The sequence below is a fragment of the Bos indicus x Bos taurus genome, chromosome 17 (assembly GCF_003369695.1).
Source record: "Bos indicus x Bos taurus breed Angus x Brahman F1 hybrid chromosome 17, Bos_hybrid_MaternalHap_v2.0, whole genome shotgun sequence".
In the NCBI taxonomy this organism is placed as follows: domain Eukaryota; kingdom Metazoa; phylum Chordata; class Mammalia; order Artiodactyla; family Bovidae; genus Bos; species Bos indicus x Bos taurus.
In genome coordinates, this window is record NC_040092.1 from 38,042,033 (window position 1) to 38,063,440 (window position 21,408).

Sequence of the window (21,408 nt, forward strand, 5' to 3'; positions counted from 1 at the left end):
AGTTAGCTTGCCTTCAGTATTTTTTCTTATCTTCTTCTTATCACCTGTTAACATCTTGTCTCTTCCTAAAACCAACTCTCAGTTCTTCCACCATTTTCCCTGTGGGATTACCCCCAATCCACCAAAAAAAGGTGTAATATTTATCAGTTCAGTTCAGTCGTAGAGTCGTGTCTGACTCTCTGTGACCCAGTGAACTGCAGGATGCCAGGCTTCCCTGTCCTCACCAACTCCCAGAGCTTGCTGAAACTCAATAGTTTTTTGTAGTTTGTATCTCATAGTATCTCCTGTGGGGCAAAGACTGTGTTTTGCAGAGCCATGTACTTGACTGTGCTTAGTTTTCTTTCTTGTAAATTAATGATATTCTACAAATACGTATTTTCTTATTTTTCTGTTTCCTCTGTTCTGGGCAGGTCTATACAGCCTGGCCTGTGGCAGGATTTCCTGGAGGCAAGGTTGGCCTGAGTGAAGTGGCACAGAAGAACGTGGGTGTGAGGGTTGGTGATGCCATCCATGTCCAGCCTGTTTTGGGTGCTGTGCTGCAGGCTGAGGAACTGGACGTGGCTCTCAGGTTTGTCTCTTGTTGGTGGTGATTGTCTGGATTAGTGCTGCCCAGTAGAAATATGACGAGTCAAATGTGAACCACACGTGTAATTTTGCATTTTCTAGTAGCCACATTTAAAAAGTGAAGAGAAAGTAATTGTATATTTTATTTAATCAATATATAAAATTTTATTTGAACTTATACTAAGTAAAAAAAATTATTAACAAGATTTTTCATTCTGCTTTTCAAACTGAGCCTTCAAAATCCACTGTGTTATGTTACCTTTGTAGCACATCTCAGTTTGGGCTAGCCACGTTCTTGGCACTTGATAGCCAGAAGTGTTGAGTGGCTAGTGACCTACTGTATCAGACAGCACAGACTAGATGGGTGTTATGTCATTTATGGACTACAGGCTGTCTAATGTCCTGTGATTACAGTGTGCTCTGACATTTTAGGTAAGAGGAATTATTATTGGTGGATATTTAATGGTGATTTTCTCTCATGGTTTGTGGTGTAATCAGGGCTTCCTGTCTTACAATTGTAAAGACAGTAGTAGATTACTTTGAGTAGGCAAGAAACAAGTTTTAATTAAGACTGCTCAAGCAAAATATGTGATTGTGTATTTTAACTCATTGGTTATTCAAACCAATAAAATAGTTATATCTATCATATTTTTAAGTAGTCCCCTATGAAAGACTATCGATGTGGTTAAAGTATATCACCCACCGTCTTGAACGTTCTGTATCTATTAGGGTTTTTACTCAGTTTGCATATACAAGTCTTACCAAAATTTGTTTAAAAAAAATCTTTTAATACTTTAATAGCATGTTTATAAAATTTTAGAGTATTTTATATTATGTTCTGGAATCACAAAACATTTTTCAATCATTAGCTTGATTTTGAAATGTTTTCTTCACTTTTGCTACTTTTGTAGATCCCAAGCTTAAGCTTTGGCCTATTTTTCTTTTTAAAAACAGGAAAATATCTTCAGTGCATTTTATAACATTTGGTGAGCAACAAAGTAAAAGGCAGAAAGGAAACGAGAACACAACATATGTTGAGCACCAATCATGTGCTAGGACACAAGTGCATACACTTTTCCCATTTTTCTTCCCTCATTTAATCCTCTAAATATCCTGCAAGGTATCCATGTTTATCCATTTTTACAGGTGAGAGAATGGGCTCAGTGAGAAGTAACTTGCTCATTATTTTATGGTAATTTTTTAATTAACTCAGGTTAAATGGGATTAATCTCTAGACTGTTCTAAAACAGTCCTTTGCTGCTGCTGCTAAGTCACTTCAGTCGTGTCCAACTCTGTGCGACCCCATAGACAGCAGCCCACCAGGCCCCACTGTCCCTGGGATTCTCCAGGCAAGAACACCGGAGTGGGTTGCCATTTCCTCCTCCAGTGCATGAAAGTCAAAAGTGAAAGTGAAGTTGCTCAGTCGTGTCCGACTCTTCACGACCCAATGGACTGCAGCCTACCAGGCTCCTCCGTCCATGGGATTTTCCAGGCAAGAGTACTGGAGTGGGGTGCCATTGCCTTCTCCAAAACAGTCCTTTAGTCAGTTATCAGTTGACTGGATATTCAGTTACAAGTGTGACCTCTTGAGGGCGCAGCAGTCTTAGGTGATAACAGGTACCTATTATAGAGGGACTTTATATGTATTAAATGGAAGCTTTTTTTTTTTTTAAAGAATCTTGTGTTTTAAATGTGGCAGCAGAACTCAAACAAGAAACTTAATTTTAGTAAGAAAAATTAGTAATTTTTGTCTGTTGCTTAAATCCTTCAGGTGTTATCTGAAAAATTTTATTACTAGTGTTAGAGCTCCTTCTAGTGGAAATGATTTTATCTGCACATTCTTTTTTTTAAAAGCAAAACTGTTTATTTTTACATATTTTACATATTTGCAAATATTTTCTATTCAAAGTTTAATAAGTAAAAACAGTCTAAGTAGTTTCAGAGTTCTATAAACAAATAAATTTAAGTATTTAAGGAAATACATACAGTTTCCTCTTTATACACACATTTGATTCATGAAATTTTCTCCTTGTTTTTCTTTTTTATTTGAATAAATAAAAAAATCAAATCATCATTTGCAGTAGTTATGTTACATGAAGTTGCCACAAATACTGAACCATTGCTTGGCGGGGGGTGAGTGTGTGTGTGTGTGTGTGTGTGTGTGTAACATGTTTAAATATATGAAAATGTATATGTTTGTTTAACATATATAAATATATGAAAATATATATCTTACATAGATTATAATTTATAACTTATAACTCCCTGAACAACCCATTCTTGTAGATTGTATTTTCTTTACTTTAGAAAAGATAAGTGGCTAAGAAGCATTAAGTGACTTGCCTGAGGTCACCCCATTAAGAGGTGCCAGAGTTAGGATTCAAACCCCCCTCTACCTGGTCCTGGAGCTGCAGCTTTTTGCTGTATATTGTACTGCTCCCTTCCCTCCCCAGCTTCTGTCCTCTGGTCACCTCTGAATGAGAGTTGAAATAGAGGCTTTTTCTTAACCTCAGCTGGGAAAGTGTTGGGTAACTCACATTTTTGTCTGTTCTGTTCTCTTTCACAAATGTCTGGGAAAGCCCCGCTAGTATTGCTTTTGGGGTTACAAACATATTTTAGCAAGTAGATGAATTTGCACATGGAATCCTCAAATAAGTTTGTATCAGTTTTCCCTGATAATGTGATTGAGATCATGGCTTAGATTTGAACCACATGGGCCTGCTAATATACCTATTCCTGAGCTAAAACATTCTCCCTCTGTGATCTCTGTCAGAATTCAGCAGCCATAGGCTGCTTCTCCTGATACTGACTGCTTACACATGGAGGTGGAAAAATGCATGTTCTGAGAACTCTCCAAGAATGTGTTTCTTTACAAGTGTAATGATTTTTAGTCATACTTCTGTAATCAAACAAGCAGTCTTCCTGGAAAACACAGTAATTGGTCAGAAGAAGGTGTTTTCATCTTTTTAGGCATGCCCTTTCTCTTGAATAAACTTCCATTGTACCATTACCTTGCTTTTTTCTTACCTCTTCAGATAATATACTCTATAGGATTTAAATTTCCTTAAAGGTAATTTATAAATGATTCAAAGAGAATAAAGTAAGCTATTAATAAAAGCCTTTATCCAAGCTGGGCAAGTTCAGAAAGGGAAATGATTGAGGCCAGTGGTTTTTTAAAAATGTTTTTGGCTGTGATACACAATGAAAAACACATTTTTCATTTTAATTTATTGTACATATACTACATCCAGAGATGTAGTGCATAAATGTACACCACATGTACAAACATGTATGTGTGTGCTCAGTCGCTTGTACATATATGCACCTGAGTATATGGGGGGGGGGGTGTGTGTATAAGTGATACGTAAGATAGTAAAAAAACATTGATTTAGGCTTCTAGGAAACTAAATTACAAATGATTTCATGGCTGTAAGATGTATCTGAAAAGTATAAATCATTCTAAAATTGTATAAATTTTTTCTAGGTTGTAAACTAATGATTTTCTTGATTAGGTCTGCGTTATCACTGTGTACATGGCATTTTATATTACATTTTAGTTTCTGGTGTACTTAATGCTGATTTTTATTTCTCCCACCCTTCACAGTGACAAAAATGCAGATATTAATGAAGAACAACTGGCTGGTTGTATTTTGAGAAAACTAGGTGAGATGTATTTTTAATAGTTTTCTAAATTTTGAAAAGCAAGGCAGCAGCAAATAAACTAATGTGTCTTCTAGGTCTTGTGTGCATAATACTTTTCTTTGAAATAGGGTAGAGAATATTCTTTCCAATGAATTAATGTCCCTTTGAGATAGGGATGTAGTCTCTCTCTCCTTCCCCCCACCCACCCCTCAGCAGCATTAACTTCAGCTGCTGTGTAATTGACTGATAGTTGAGCTGTGGAGAGAACATATGACTTAACCTGTGAACAGTTGGTGGTAGAACTGAAACTTTTAACCCTTGAGCTCTGTTCTTTGCAGTGAGGAATGTTGGAGTGTTAGTTTAGGTGTGCCATCTTAGGTTGGTTCATTGCTGAACATGGAATGCCTGGCCATATGGGGATATAGTTGATAGAATCATACATGTATTGAGTGTAGAGGATCTCAGAGAATCATCTTTTCCTTCAGTCTCCAAATAGTGCTGTAATCTTAGGGGAGGAATTTTAGGTCCTCTGTTTTTCATCTTTGATTTAGTCTTTTCAGGCATAATTATGTTAATAGATTAAATTGCTATTCAAACTTTAAATGAATGGAAAATTGTGCTGACATATATATCTAATAAATTGTTTTCCAGATGGCAAGGTGGTTTTACCAGGCAACTTTCTGTATTGTACATTTTATGGACGACCGTGCAAGCTGCAGGTGTTGCGAGTGAAAGGGGCAGATGGCACAATGTTGAGAAGGGCTCAGAATGACTCTGACACTGCTGCCCAGGGAATGGCCTCTGAGCTGTCCAGCAGAGATCCCAGCACCCTGGATATATCCTTACAGCTAAGCCAGTTAGATCTGGAAGTGCCCCGACGGCCGGCATCAAGTAGCACTCCTTACAAACCAGATGACAGAATGATGAATAAAGCTGGTGGCATTTCGTCAGATGGTACACAGAGTCCTGGGACTGGCAGTGGACGTGGACTAGAGGAAGTCACAGGGCTCGAGTGTAGTTTTGAGTCTGCCAGGGAAGGAAGTGAGCAACCTGTCAATGAAGAGAGATTGCTAAAGTCACCCAGCGTGGGAGCACAGAGCAACACCGATACCTTTTATTTTATTTCTTCAAAAACAAGAGTCAGTTTTACAAAGAACCGTACAAATTCAAAAGACCAAGCCAATCAATTAAAAGTAACTTATGACATGATAGGTGGCTTAAATAGTCAGCTGAAAGAAATTAGAGAAATTATTGAATTACCTCTCAAACAGCCTGAGCTTTTCAAGAGTTATGGTATGATTTTTTTCAGTGTATTATACCCAGAAATGTTAAACTAGAAAGCAGTTGGCTCATTGCACTTACCTAATAACTGTTCACCTTCTCTTCCTGTTTTTTTTTCCTGATTGGGAGGTGTGGTAGGAGTTGCGAGTTGTTTCGGGAAATGCCTTTTAATTGAGCCTTTTTCTGTGCTCCGGATCTAATGCCTAATGCTCTGATGTGGAGCTGATGTAATAATCATAGAAATAAAGTGCATGATAAATGTAAAACACTTGAATCATCCCTAAACCATCCCAGTCTTCCTACCACTGCACCCCTGGTCAGTGGAGAAATTATTTTCCACAAAACTAGTCCCTGGTTCCAAAAAAGATTGGGGACTGCTGCTTTAGGGTATAATGTGAGTCAGTCATAGTCTTGTCTGTTTTAACTGCATACTTCCACAGTTGTTTGTATTGGATCTGGAATAAGTACCATGCTAGATTAACTGTAATGACTAAAAAAATAAACCAAACATTAAATAGTTTGGGTTTCTTTGTTAGGCAGTGTAGCTGAATGCAGATCTCTTTGTATTGAAACAAGTGCAGGGAGTGACTTGACTTTTAGAAAACTCAGGGCTTCTGAAAGATAATTGCCCAGATCCTCTGCATATATGTGGTGCATACCATGTCTTACTCCACTTTTTTGCTTTTTCCTTTTTCGTGAATCTTTATATGTATCAAATGAACCCTTGAATTGACATTTTGCTGGTAATGCTTATATTCTCTGAGATGACTAGTTGGATGAAAACTGGGATTGGTGGCTTCTTTTGGATGTCCTTGTTTGGGTTTTGTTTTCTGGTCATTGGACAATGCTGTGTGGATTGGGGCATGACAATCGTGTGGGTATCCAACCAGTTTTTTACTAACCAGCCTGGCCTGGCTCGGTCTACACAGAGAGAAAAAGTCGGAGATGAGTGTTTAGGCTAGTTGGTGTGTTGGGGGTGGGGTGGGGGGAAGTTCTGACTCTTAACTTTAGTTTTGATGCACATAAATTTATTTTATAACTCATGTTTGAAGTCATGTGACAATGCTTACCATAAACCTATTAATGCTGAATCCAGTGTTCTCTACTTCTTCTAGGAATTCCTCCCCCTAGAGGAGTGTTACTCTATGGCCCTCCGGGTACTGGAAAGACAATGATTGCCAGGGCTGTTGCTAATGAAGTTGGTGCCTATGTTTCTGTAATTAATGGCCCTGAAATTATAAGCAAGTAGGTGCATAAATTAAGAGTAAACAATATTATTAGATATACTTCTTAAATGTAGTTTTTAAAAAATGGCTAATCTGTCTGGATGTTTCACGCTGAAATGTTAAATTTGCTTTTAATGTGTATAAAATTTAAGTTTAGAAAATAAGTTTTTAAAGTAGTTTTAAGTATCCTGAAAATATTTGAAGTCAGATGAACTTTTATAGGCAGAGCTTTAAAAATGATAAGAGTTGGCCCTTAAACGTAATTTATTTCTTACAGATTCTACGGGGAGACGGAAGCAAGATTACGTCAGATATTTGCTGAAGCCACTCTGCGGTATTCTTTATTTTTGGATATTTAGAATTTTTTGGATATAGTCAAGGCTATATTAATGAAAGTAGAGATAGTAGCACTTTATATGAAACATGAAAAAATAGAACAAAAATATAGTTAGCACTGGAAGTAGATTATAAATTTAATGAGGTTCTAATCCAGTTCTATCTAATTTTATTTTAGAAACATCTTTAGAAATATTGTTTTAGATAAATAAGTTACTAAATTACATAATATAATACCAAAAGGTACAAACTTTCAGTTATAAATCATAGAGATGTAATCTATAGCATGGTGACTATAGTTATATAAAGAATACATATAAACTATCTAAAGGAAATTTAAACAAATAAAGAACAAATAATAAAGAGCATTTCTTACTTTCTATCCCTTGAACTTTAAACCACAAGGAATAGCTTCACTGGCCTCAGTTTCTGAATTGATCAAGAGATAGCAATTTAGGGGGCCTTAGTGGGCAAGCTCTATCTGAGCATTCACTCTCATCTCATGAGCTATACAAGTTCTCAGTATTCTGCTTTTTGTTGAGGGCAGATCTACTAGCATGTGATATTGGTGACTTAATAATTGAGGCGAGAATTAATCTAAGATTTTTCAGCTTCATATTCTGTTGCTTTTGTCTTTGATACTAATTAAATTCTAAATTTGATGCATTGTGTTTCAATCAAAAAAACAATGTCAATGTTTTAATTGAAATGCAGCATATCAAATTTGAAAGCTAGATGTGTACTAGAGAATTCATTTTGCTTGTTTACTTTTAGGCACCCATCAATTATTTTTATTGATGAACTGGATGCACTTTGCCCTAAAAGAGAAGGAGCTCAGAATGAAGTGGAAAAAAGAGTTGTAGCTTCACTCTTAACACTGATGGATGGCATTGGTTCAGTAAGTATAGCACCAGTATTGATTTCTTTAGTAGGGGATATTTTCTTAATAGGGAGCAATTGCTCCCTTAATGTAGGAGCAAAAACTATCAAGTATGTCTGAGTTTTTTGGGATCTCTAGGGCTGCAGTCCATGGGGTCGCTAAGAGTCGGACACGACTGAACCTCTTCACTTTCACTTTCCACTTTCATGCATTGGAGAAGGAAATGGCAACCAACTCCAGTGTTCTTGCCTGGAGAATCCCAGGGACGGGGGAGCCTGGTGGGCTGCCGTCTATGGGGTCGCACAGAGTCGGACACGACTGAAGTGACGCAGCAGCAGCAGCAGCAGCAGCAGGGTAAAGGAAAAAATATTAGCTCTAAGAATTAGAGGACCAAGACCCATAAAATAATTTTCTCCAGTAATTTCTTAGTAACAGCAAGGACAGTATAACCTGGCAGTGTTTTTCTAGCATATAAAATTATTTACATTGATAAATTTTTTTTTTTAATAAATGGTATTAACCTAAAAACCTGAAGTAAAAATCAGTAAGGAAAATTTAGCAGTTAAACTTAAGGGGAATTTACTAAGAAATTTCATGAGTAAATCTCATATAACTCTTGTAAAAATTAGTTTGGTGGGAGAGCTTTAAGTTTTGCAAGTGAAAGGACAAAGTGAGAATCATGGGAAAGGTACAACATTTAAAAAAAAAGTTTACTCATGTTACCAAATTCTTTGTATATAGTGCATGCAATCTTATATTAATAAGAACTATGTGCTGATTATGAAAGGAAGATCAGTAGAACTAATAGGGAAGAGAAATGAAGAAAAAATTCAGACTCCTGGCAGGCATTTATCAGAATACACTTCTTACACAAGATTGTAAAGAACTCAGTTTTTAGAATCTTAATATATTAGAGCCTAAAGAAATTTTAGAAATCATGGAGTCCCACATCCTTTTGCACATTAAAAAACTAGAGAGTTGGAGCCTCTTGGTTTTACTGCCTATTGATAGAAACTGAACATATGAAAATAACAAACTTTTGGTTATTATTTCTGTTACTTGCTTACCTGTGCTACAATTTCAAGAATAACCTAAGAGAAGGGTTGTTGCTTACGGCAGTCTGGATGACCACCTGGTTCTCAGTCTTAGGGAAGAACCTGGGTGTGATTATAATGTCCCAGGTTTGGACCTCCGCTTACAGAGCTTGGGAGGCTTCCCCAGTGGCTCAGTAGGTAATGAATCTGCCTGCAATGCAAGAGACACAGAAGAAAAATCCTGTGTACAGAGGAGCCTGGCAGGCTGCAGTCCATGAGGTCACAAAGAGTCAGACACAACTGAGCACACAGCACGCACACACTACAGAGCTGGAGGAGTCAGTGTTGTTAGTTTATTGGAGAGTTTATTAGTGGGGCTCTGAGGATAGGTCCATAATAACAATACTCTCAAGAGACCGATACATAAAGTGGGACACCAGTTTGTCCATTTATAAGAAATACAGTTGTTAAGCTGACCAAATGCTTTGTTTATAAACAACACTCTTTTCATCCTTAAAAATACATGTGGAGAGCTATGTTATAATTAGTAGTTTTTTGGTAAGTAGAAATCTGATAGAAGGCTCTGTGTTGGAGGATCTTAATTACTATGTCATTGCTATCTCTTTCTCTGCCACTGGGATAGGCCTGCTGTGAACTGATGTTCTTGCCTTTGGGCAGGACTGGGAGCAAGCATGTGACACTAATGTTTTGGCCTGGAAATGTTTAAGGGCCTATATTTTTGTCTTTTAAAGTCATAATTCGTAGATTCATTGTAGTCCATGCATTTTCTGTTGGCACATCCAGTTTAATTGATTAGGTTTAAGTTCTCTTACTTCAAATTACATTTCAGTTAAACTTGTCTCTGTGAGATTGCACTTAGGTCAGGTCATCTGAATAGAATGTTGGATAATTTCTACGGATGGCTTATTGTGATCATATTGTTCCAAGTTTTATCCTCAGGGTAAAAATCCATATGTATTCAAGGGTATCTGATACTTGGGTGTTGGTTATATTGTGTGTGTTTCAGGAATGTGAAGATTTATCAAAACAAAAAAGAAACAGTCCATATGTATGAAGATTTCTTAGACAGCTGTGTAATAGGGCCTTGTTCTGTTTGAAGCACATGTAGATCATAATTTTAATGACTGTGAGTCATAATCTTAATTTCAAGTGGGGGAAAAGAACAACTTAAAACAGTTAAAACTATATGGTATAGAGTATAAATGTTATATAGATTGTTAGTCCTGAGAATTGTGTAGTTAAGATGCCAGAAGTGGGAGAGACGTCACTTACAATAGATGGAGAGTTAAGTATTGGAAACTTTCTAAGTGAAGGGGTATTTAGACTGAGCTTTGGGAAATGTGGGATGAATGATGAAATTTGAGAAAAAAGGGATAGGACTTAGCAGCATGAACAGTTAGATCTATCCTTGTCTATATAACAAGTGCATTTTTAAAAAAATTTCACAAGAATATGTAATATATTTTTATTTTATTTTGTTAGGAAGGAAGCGAAGGACAAGTGTTGGTCCTTGGGGCCACAAATCGCCCTCATGCTTTGGATGCTGCACTCCGAAGACCCGGACGGTTTGATAAAGAGATTGAGATTGGAGTTCCAAATGCTCAAGACAGGCTGGATATCCTCCAGAAACTGCTTCGAAGGGTACCGCATTTACTCACAGAAGCTGAACTGCTACAGCTGGCAAATAGTGCTCATGGATATGTTGGAGCAGACTTGAAAGCCTTGTGTAATGAAGCAGGTGAGAGTGATTGCTATAGTGAGTCTGTACTGATGGATTTAATAACTCTGGTTTCTTTACAAGCTGATAATTTATATCTAATTACTTTCCTATTGGAGGCAGCTAATTTTTTTCTAATCATAAAAATATATATGTTTTAAAAAATTCAGGTAATTCAGGAAACTGTAAACAAAACAAAACAAAACACTCTTAATCCTTCTTCCTAAAAATAACCACTGTTACATATCTTTCTTCCTAAGTACACAGATACACACAGACACACACACACATAACTCAATGCATTAATGGCAATATTGATGGTGAAAGTGTTATTGATATTGTTCTGTTAGAAAATAGGGAGAAGTGCTTGCTGGAGAATGAAAATTTTTCTTACAGGGCAGCTTTGTATTTGTTGAAGTGCTAAAAAAGTACTTAGGGAAACCTAAGAATTCTATACCTCAAAATAATGTGACAGTGATGTTTCAGTTTGAACATGTATAAAGGCTGTTATTAATCAGTTGACTCTGACTTTAACCACAGCATAACTGTAGTTGCTTTGGAAGCTCTTAAGACCTTTTTTTTCAGGGTAATTTTAGCCATGGAAAATGTAATCAGATCAGAGCAGTTTTTATAGCCTATTAAAGTATTTGATGGGCTTCCCTGGTGGCTCAGACGGTAAAGCGTCTGCCTGCAATGCGGGAGACCTGGGTTCGATTCCTGGGTCAGGAAGATCCCTTGGAGAAGGAAATGGCAATCCACTCCAGCACTCTTGCCTGGAAAATCCTATGGATGGAGGAGCCTTATAGGCTACAGTCCATGGGGTCGCAAAGATCAGGCAGGTAAGACTTTACTGAAAATGTCGAATAATCTTTTGATTTTGTTGTTCTGAGAGTATTTATTTCTAGAAAAGGCATCTTTCCTAGAAAAGATATCTTTCTTCTAAGACTGGGTGTATACCTCATAGCATTTCTAGTTTGCCAGTAATTTTAGGTTCCTTAAATTTATTTTTTCCTCTAGTATGGACATATGTTTCTAAGTCCTTTTATATTTTGGAGGAATCTTTTTTCATTTGTGGCATTCTGTTCCAGTGTGTGACCTATCCAGTATCTTCATAAGGTGCTTTAAATAAAGTTTAACCCTTGTAGGTCATGAAAGAAATTGAATTCTTGAATTGGGAATTTAGTTTTTTGGTTTTTTTTTTTTACAGTTTTGGTACAGAAATATGGTAACTTTTATTTGCAAAGCTTTGATTCATAGTTAATCAAATTTACTAGGTTCTGGACTCTTTTATTAGTCATTTGATCTTTATAATCTGACGTAGGTGTGCAGGGAAACAGTTTTGAGAAGGAAGAATAGAAAAGATATTTGGAAGAGATAATTTGGATATATTAATTCTTTGTAGAAAAAATAAGTTTTAATTCACTCTTATTTGGTCACTTTCACAATTTCCATTTTAGAGGACACACAACTAGGGAGGACTATAGGTTATGCAGATGACAAGGTAAATATGAACGTTCTGCTGGTACTTTATGGTCTTGGACAGAGTCCCTTTCTGCCTAGTTTCTTGTTCTTCATAGCATTGATGAGTTTGATCATGAAAATGAATTCCCTGCTGATCAAGAAACAGAAATATTAGTGGTTTACTTTGCTTCCTTCATTCCATTAGATGACAATGAAAAGTCTGGATTACTCTTTAAGCATTACTTTGTACTTGCTTATCTAGGCAAGGATTCATTCTTCAGCATCCTTTTTCAACTTTCTAATAGATTTCATGCATTCTAGAAGGTTCTGGGATTCATGCTGTCTAGAGACATACAATCTGATGAAGGAAAAAGATCTGTAAAGAACTATACAGTGAGATAGAGCTTCCCTGATGGCTCAGCGGTAAAGAATCCTCCTGCCAATGCTAGAGACGTGGGTTGAATCCCTGGGTCTAGTAGATCCCCTGGAGAAGGAAATGGCAACCCCACTCCACTATTCTTGCCATGGACAGAGGAGCCTGGTGGGTTGCAGTCCAGGGGGTTGCAGAGTCAGACATGACTTAGTGACTAAACAACAACAACAGTACAGTGAGATACATGCTCAAAACTAGGGAAAAGTGATATGGTAACTCACATACCAGATGTAAATAGGATCATCTACTTTCTAGTCACATACTAGATATAAATAGAAACCCGGCCCCCCGCCCCCCGCCAAGAACTTTAGGAAGATGGCAAGAAAACTTAATTTCTACTGCTGTGTTACATTTAATTGAAAAAGTTGTGAAAGGGTCAGAAGGTAGGGTAGGGAGAGAATGCTTATTTGAAGATATGTACACATAAAAAGGATGTATGTACATGGCATATACAAGCAGTAAATAAATATTAACTGCTGTTAATATGACTTAATGATTTCAAATCATCAGGTATTTAAACTTACCTTCTGTTTCCCTAATCTAGCAATACATCAGATTTTGAGAACATAATTTTAAAAATGATTTAGTCTCAGAGCTAAAGTGTCCAGTAGGGAAAATAATGTGGTTTCTGTATACTGTCTTAAATACTAGCCTGTGTTGTATTACATAATGTTGTTCTCTAATTTTATGTAGAGAATAAAGCTTAAGAACAGTGTCCTAGAAGTTTTGCAAGGGATATTCCTAAAGAGGCAGCAGGGTGGGGAGTTATAGTAGAAAATGGATTTTTAGTAGAAAATACCTTTAAGATCAGACTTGTGGTCTTGGGCAAGTTCTTTACCTTATCTGAACCTTAGTTTTTTTCCATTTGTAAATTAACGGAGTTATGGTAGATGATATCTAAGTACCCTTGTACATATGACATTCCCCAGATATAAGAGAACAAGAAAGAAATGGAAAAAGAGGGAGGGAGGAAAGATAGGAAGGGTAGAATGAACTTAAATAAGTTCGGGTAATAAATGGGTAATAACCTGGAAATACCCAAGTTACACAGTAAACCTGGCCTGACCTCATGAGCTACTTGCATATACCTGGCCTTTCCATGCTTCAGTGTCATCTCTTTTATACTTGTTTGCCTGAATTTAACTGGTTCGTCAGGAATTTCTCCTGCACTGTCCTTAGAAATAATGCTACAAAGCAGACTAATACAGATTGTGAAGTCAACTGCCTTTTCTCATTGAAACAGTTTTATAGTTTCTGACTAAGGATTTGAGTAAATTATACATTTGGTTAATAGTATGACTCAGAAGGGAAGATAAAACAACTCAAACTCTGTATGCATTAAAAATAGTAGAATTGTGGTCCAAATGCTATAGAATGGGCATATCTTACTTATCAAGGGCATCCCTAATATGTGCATTGAGCATAGGAAGAAAAAACTTAGCCATATAGTAAATTTGATTATGTATTCTCCTGTGAAGAAGGCTGAGCGCCAAAGAATTGATGCTTTTGAACTGTGGTATTGGATAAGACTCTTGAGAGTCCCTTGGACTACAAGGAGATCCAACCAGTCCATTCTGAAGGAGATCAGCCCTGGGATTTCTTTGGAAGGAATGATGCTAAAGCTGAAACTCCAGTACTTTGGCCACCTCATGCGAAGAGTTGACTCATTGGCAAAGACTCTGATGCTGGGAGGGATTGGGGGCAGGAGGAGAAGGGGATGACAGAGGATGAGATGGCTGGATGGCATCACTGACTTGATGGACGTGAGTCTGAGTGAACTCCGGGTGTTGGTGATGGACAGGGAGGCCTGGCATGCTGCGATTCATGGGGTCGCAAAGAGTCGGACACGACTGAGCGACTAATCTGATCTGATCTGATTCTCCTAGTTCTAAGTAAAAAGAATTGGACATTTAATGTTTCCTCCTAAGTAAATGCAAATTTAGAGAAGTTATTAGGGTAAATTGAATGGCTCTTAGTCTTTTTAAATGACTGCCTAGAAAAGTTTGAACTGGTGGCCCTCTCTTTTATTTTACTATAGTAAGTGTCCTTGGACAGGTAGAAGCGGTCACAATTATTACATTGAGCTTAGAATTACAAAGTTAGAATCATGATTTTTTACAAAAAGAATCATGGTAAAATCTTAATATTTAGAGGCAATATTAATGATTTCTAGTACAAAATAGATGCCCAATAAGTATTTGGGAAGTGTATGTGAAAACCAGGAGACATAATGAGACATAGTTACCGCTCTATACCTCTTGTGGAAGTCGCTCAGTCATGTCTGACTCTTTGCGACCCCAGGGACTGTACAGTCTGTGAAATTCTCCAGGCCAGAATACTGGAGTGGGTAGTTGTTCCCTTCTCCAGGGGATCTTCCCAACCCAGGGATGGAATCTACGTCTCCTGCATTGCAGGCAGAGTCTTTGCCAGCTGAGCCACCAGGGAAGCCCATGGATACTGGTGTGTGGGTAACCTATCCCTTCTCCAGGGTATCTTTCCAACCCAGAAATCAAATTGAGGTCTCCTGCATTGCAGGTGGATTCTTTACCAGCTGAGCCATCAGGGAAGCCCATAATTACTGGAGTGGCTAGCCTGCCCCTTCTCCAGGGATCTTCCCTAAGTTGGGAAGATCAAATTGGGGTCTCCTGCATTGCAGGTGGATTCTTTATCAGACGAGCTATTAGGGAAGCCCCTACTCCTCTTGGTAGGGTAATAAAAACATTTATTAATCTCAGAATTGAGTTCAGTTTTGTCTTTAAACTCCTGGTGAGTTTCGTCTCTTCTTGACCTCTGGCGCCTTCAAAAATCACTGCTCTATGCTAAAGGAACAACTCCAGGTGATTATTGCTACCATCATAGGTAGCAGTAGACAGACAAGGAAGTGTCTTGTGGTGCTTTAAATGTGTGCTCAGTCGTGTCTGACTCTTGTAGCCCTGTGGACTGTAGTTCTCCAGGCTCCTTTGTCCATGGGATTTTCCAGGCAAGGATACTGGAGTGGGTTGCCATTTCCTCCTCCAGGGGATCTTCCTGACCCAGGGATCAAACCCGCGTCTCTGGTGTCTCCGGAATTGGCAGATGGATTCTTTACCATTGCATCATCAGGGAAGCCCCCTTAAATAACTACTGCTGTTTTTTGTATAGTTCCAGTCAATTTTGGGTTTCCCACTGACAAGATTTCTCAGGTATAGTTCTGACTGTGGATTTAACTACATCTTGGTTAAAACCAGTGCTTTTTAGGAGGCATTTTCATTGTTCACCAGTTGGGTTGTGTTTAAGTGGACAGCTTCAGAATTCCCACTGGCGTGTGTAGGAAGTAAGACACCTTAACCTCCAAATTCGTGAGGACGGAAAATCCAGATCCAGGAGATGTATTCATCGGTAAACAAGTTAATTCTTCCTCTATTATATATTCTCTTCTGCAGAATTCATTCATTTCACATGTTCTCAGTTCCGGACAGATCACTTGGAGTTGAGGTTCTTAAACTTTATCATGCATCAGAATCACTTGGAGAACTTAATAAACTACAGTTTACTAAGATGGCTGGCTGTGCACTTTTCCCAGAATTTCAGTTTCAGTAGGTCTGGGCTGGTGCCTGTGAATTCCTAACATGTTTCAACTGCTGCTGATGCTTTCGGTCTGGGGACCACACTTTGAGAGCCACCGACATAGGTCATTGTTGCTTAAACCTTATCATGCCTTAGGTTGACATACATGCTCCCTTTCCATACTTGATTGAAGAAAGAAAGTGGGGAACTAGAATCAGTGTTTGTAATATTTCCCAAGTGATTTGAAGTAGCCAGTCTTGTACTTGCTTGTGAAAAAGAATTTGTATTATTAGGCCAGTGTTTCTCCTGTGTTAAACTTGTATATGAGAATTAGTTGAAGAGCTTATTAGGACACAAACCTGGGCTGCATCCTACTGGTTTAATAGGTCCAGGTCAGGTACAAGAATTTGCATTTCTCTCAGGTTACAGCTGATACCAGTGCTGCTATCCCAAGGGCTATACTTTGAGAACCACTGATCAAGGCCCACCCATCTCTCTGATTTTTGGAGTTCCTCTGTAACGGATTTAAATAACTGCATTAAGTTTAGGTTATATAATTTTGACTCTTTGACTGATAGTGTTGAGTTTCTTCCTAGAGTTTTTTTTGTGATAGTGATCTACTGTCCTGAACCACTATGTCATTTCTTCTAGAAGATGAGTATTCAGGTTTGTTTTGCAGGTGTGTATAATGGTTTTGAATAAAACTTTAAAGTGCAAAATAATTCTATTCATAGATTTTCTGATGATGGCCACTCTGACCAGTGTGAGGTGATACCTCATTGTAGTTTTGATGTGCATTTCTCTAATAATTAGTGGTGTTGAGCTGTCTCTCTGTGTCTTTGGAGAAATGTCTGTTTAGGTCTTTGACCAATTTTTTGATTGGGTTTTTGGTTTTTGATACTGAACTGCATGAGCTATTCATATATTTTGGAGATTAATCTTTTGTCAGTTGCTTCATTTGCAAATATTTTCTCTCATTTGAGAGTTTTGTCTTGTTTATGGTTTCCTTTGCTTTTAATTAGGTTCTGTTCATTTTTGTTTTTATTTATTGTTTTACTCTAGGAGGTGAGTCAAAAAAGATCTTGCTGCTATTTATGTCACAGGGTGTTCTACTTGTTTTCCTCTAAGAAGTTTGTAGTGTCTGGCCTTACATTTTAGGTTTTAATCTGTTTTGACTTTATTTTTGTGTATGGTGTTTGAGAATGTTCTAATTTCATTCTTTTACATGTAGCTGTTCAGCTTTTCCAGCACCACTTGTAGAGGTGTCTTTTTCTTCATTGTGTATTCTTGCCTTCTTTATCACAGATTAGGTGACCGTAGGTGTGTCTGTTTATCTCTGGGCTTTCTATCCTCTTCCATTGATCTATATTCCTGGGTATATACCCAGAGAAAACCATAATTCAAAAGATACATGCATCCTAATGTTCATTGCAGCACTATTTACAATAGCCAGGACATGGAAACAGCCAGAAGTCCATCAAAAGAGAATGGATAAAAAGATACAGTACATATATACAATGGAATATTACTCAGCCATAAAAAGGAATGAAACTGTGCCTTTTGCGGAGACATGGATGGACCTAGAGCCTGTCATATAGAGTGAAGTCAATCAGAAAGAGAAAGACAAATATCCTGTAATATCACTTATATGTGGAGTCTAGAACAGTAATACAGATGAACTTATCTGCAAAGCAGAAATAGAGACACAGATGTAGAGAAACAAATGTGTGGATAACAAGAGGGGAGAGGAGGTGGAATGAATCAGAAAATTGAGATTGACATGTATAGACTACTATGTATAAAGCAGATAACTAATGAGAACCTGCTGTATATCACAGGGAACTCTACTGAATTCTCTTCAGTGATCTAAATGGGAAGGAAATAACAAAAAAGAGGGAATATATGTATACATATAGCTGATTCACTTTGTTCTACGGCAGAAACTAAAACAACATTGTAAAGCGGCTGTACTCCAATACAAATTAATTTAAAGTAACAGGTAAAATGAAAATAATTCCGAAAGCTAGAAAGCCACAATTAAGGAAATAATTGAGGGTTAACAATGAAGAATACAAAGAAGAATATAGACGTGTTTTTCCTAGAACATCTGCTTGTTTATGCCTTGCGGACATACATGTTCTTTGCGTTTTTTGTGTGTTGGCTGCCTGATGGTTTTCCTTTTTTCTGAGCTGGCCTCTTAGTTGGGGAAACTCTGCTGTTTTTAACAAAAGTGGTGCATGGGTATCTAGTCATTGCATACATTGAAGTGATTCAGAATTAATAAAACTGAAGTGAACTATGTTCCTGATTGCTTTGGTAATCATAAGGTTATTATTTGTGGTTTATTAATACAAAAGGTCAAAATCCTTGTAGTATATATGTTTGTGCATGGTTTTCCAGAGGACAGAAGATTTGCAGTCTGTTCCAGAGTTTGTGAGAGTGATACTGCATCTTTTGCAGTGTGTATACTCTCAGCTTTTCTGCTCTTCTATTCTAGTGTTATTGAATATTATCCATATTTTTAAACTTTGTGTCTGTAATGAATAAGAAAGTTGGAAATACTACTGTAGTGTTGCTTTCAACACTTGTATCTTGTTTTATCTGAGCAGATACAGTGTTTGATGTTGAATGCTGGGTGTGAAACTGATTTTCAAATGTTATATTTTCCGTATAATTAATTTTTGAGCTAGAGTGTGGTTTGATAAGTGGTGACTTGTCCAAAAGCCTAATGTTTTGTAGTTCACCTTTTTAAGCAAAGAGCAGCTGCATTTTGAAACGTTTTATCTCAAGCAGACAAGCTGTTTTAAAAGCTCAACTCTGACACATCTTGACATTTAATGTCTATGTTTGTATCTGTCCTGGGATTAGGCTGCCTTTCTAATTAATTAGTTGCATAGCCTTTTATTAATTCCCTCAAAATTTATAATATTTTAAATTAACAGCATAGATAAGCATACCATGCTTTTTTAGAAAACATGAGATGTTAATTATGCAGCAGAGACATGAATTATATAAACTCTGTTGAATGTTAGAGGATGCTTAGCAACAATGTTTTCCAAATGCAGGGATTTATTATAAACTTATCCTTCTAAGGCTGCCTGTGCCATTTCAGGAGAGTGAATATAAATAGAGCTTGATTTCTTCAAGAAATGGACTCAGTCATTTTGTTTACAGTGGAAGGAAGCATTCGCTTCACATCTCTAAGAATTTATCTTTAGCATCCTTGTTGATTACACATCATTTCAACATATTCATACCAAATGCTTGGGCCTTGATAAGATACCATCACAGAACAGGAAGAGCTAAAACTCTTATTTAAACAATGGTTTTGTCATTATTACACTTACGTAGGTCTAGTAAAAATACTGAATCTAAATTACTATAACATAACTTTTTTTTGAAATGGAAAATTTTATCTGTCTTGTGGTGGAGTTCTGAGATATTTATAGCTGTTAATCCTCCCACCCTTCACTAGCTTGTTTTAATAGGAATTTATGGAGGATCTTCTCCATCCAGTCCAGCTCTTAAGAAAGGTTCTTTTTCTAACATTTTCCACCATTTTTTTGAATTCTGCTAATGTAATTTTCTAGGTTAGAATTAAAATACTGATACTGTAAAAATTCTGTATTTTTAAATAAATTGCAGGGAAATAGTGGGGCTTCAAGGAAAGCCATGGTAAGCTCTAGTTTCAAATACTAACACTACCTCCTATCAGCTGAGTCATTGGGCAAGCCATTAACCTCTTGAACTGTTCTCTCACCTGCTAAATAGGGATAACATTTTTCTAAAGAGTTCTTACAAGCTTTAGAAGTATAGCCTGACAGCAGTGTTCGTGATTTATAGAGGCTCTTGGTAGGTGTCACTTTCTGTTTTTGGAAAAAAAATGTTTTGTGTGTATTTATGCATTTCTCTGGTAGATGTTTATTTGAATTTTGACAGTATTCTTGATTTTATGAAGTATTTGTTACTCTAGTACAAGAAATCTCAGGGAAATATAGCACATTCCATTCTCTTCTAGAGTACTGATTTTTACTGAATCTGGATCAGTTAAAGTCTTGCCCATCAATAGAAATATGCAGACTAGACTTAGATATGGCTTTTGGGGGCGGGGAGGGGTGCCTCCCTGACAGATGTTCTTGCTGAATGTGAGAGCTCTCCTGTCAAACACAATCAGAGTCACAATCTCTTCCCTCCCATCCCCACTTCGTCTCACAAGTGAGTCCACTGTAGGCCTGCGGTAGAGCAAAAAAATAAAATTGATGTATGAATCACGATTGTCACTCTAATTAGCATTTTATAAGGGAGCCTATCTTTACTTATTACTGTAACTGGATAAATAGGCAGTAATTATGCAGTATAATATTTCATATTGCATTGAATTTTCCCCTCTGGTTTATAACTCTGAAATATAGTGATAGTTATATTTGTGATGTTGGAATTTTTCCTACTGCATAAATATTATGGATATTATGTAAGAAGTGGAATTTTTTTTGGTCAGTGATTTGGGTATCTTAGTATTACGTTTGCTGTTCATTTGAAATGACTGGAGTTGAATGGTTTGTTTTAGGAAAACAGGTGGTAGTTTAAATTCTGGTTAAGCTCTAAGTGATATATACCATTTACTTCACTAATGGAAAATTTTCTGAGTTGCCTTGCCAAGGCTATAAAAGTAGAAAACTTGAGGAAAGGTTTTCTTTCTAATTAAAACAATTGCGAAAACAAAATCAGTCTTTCTAAATGGAAGTTATTTCTAAGAGTTATTCTTGACTGCTTTTTTTGTTACTCTTTATCAAACCCAGTTAGCTCTTTTTCAAGATTTATTCAGAGTTTCAACTTTAAAAGATTTTTTTAAACATCATAACTGTTTTGATTACTCTTGTCTGGACTGTAGAGATTTTTCTTCCTGCCCACTCTGTCCTCCACACTCTGTCCTCCACCTTCTATCACTTTTTATTCTTCACATTGTCTTAGCTTCAGGACTTTAAATTGCAGGTTTTGGAGATGAGTTTTGGTTGGATACGTGGGTCAGCAAGTTCTTAACAGTTAGATGATGACTGAAGCCATTGAAATGAATGAAATCACTTAGAATGAGCAAAGTTTATTCATTCATTCATTTCTTGAGTCAGGCACTGCACTGGGTGCCGAGGCTACCTCAGCAAGTAAGAGAGAATTGGACTCTCCTCATAGAGCTCACTGGAGAAGGCAATGACACCCCACTTCAGTACTCTTGCCTGGAAAATCCCATGGACGGAGGAGCCTGGTGGGCT

General features: G+C 37.2%; 1 protein-coding gene across 5 annotated transcripts in view; it reads left to right on the forward strand.

The window, feature by feature from the left end:
- The window catches only part of SPATA5 (spermatogenesis associated 5), a 322,015-nt gene that overhangs the window by 7,239 nt on the left and 293,368 nt on the right, over positions 1-21,408 (forward strand). For all 5 annotated transcript variants that reach the window (XM_027567289.1, XM_027567288.1, XM_027567290.1 and 2 more), the window contains exons 3-9: positions 411-568; positions 4,169-4,227; positions 4,858-5,499; positions 6,603-6,732; positions 6,991-7,047; positions 7,824-7,947; positions 10,467-10,722. In XM_027567289.1, coding sequence (XP_027423090.1) covers positions 411-568; positions 4,169-4,227; positions 4,858-5,499; positions 6,603-6,732; positions 6,991-7,047; positions 7,824-7,947; positions 10,467-10,722 — 1,426 coding nt within the window. The remainder of the gene's footprint in view (positions 1-410; positions 569-4,168; positions 4,228-4,857; positions 5,500-6,602; positions 6,733-6,990; positions 7,048-7,823; positions 7,948-10,466; positions 10,723-21,408) is intronic.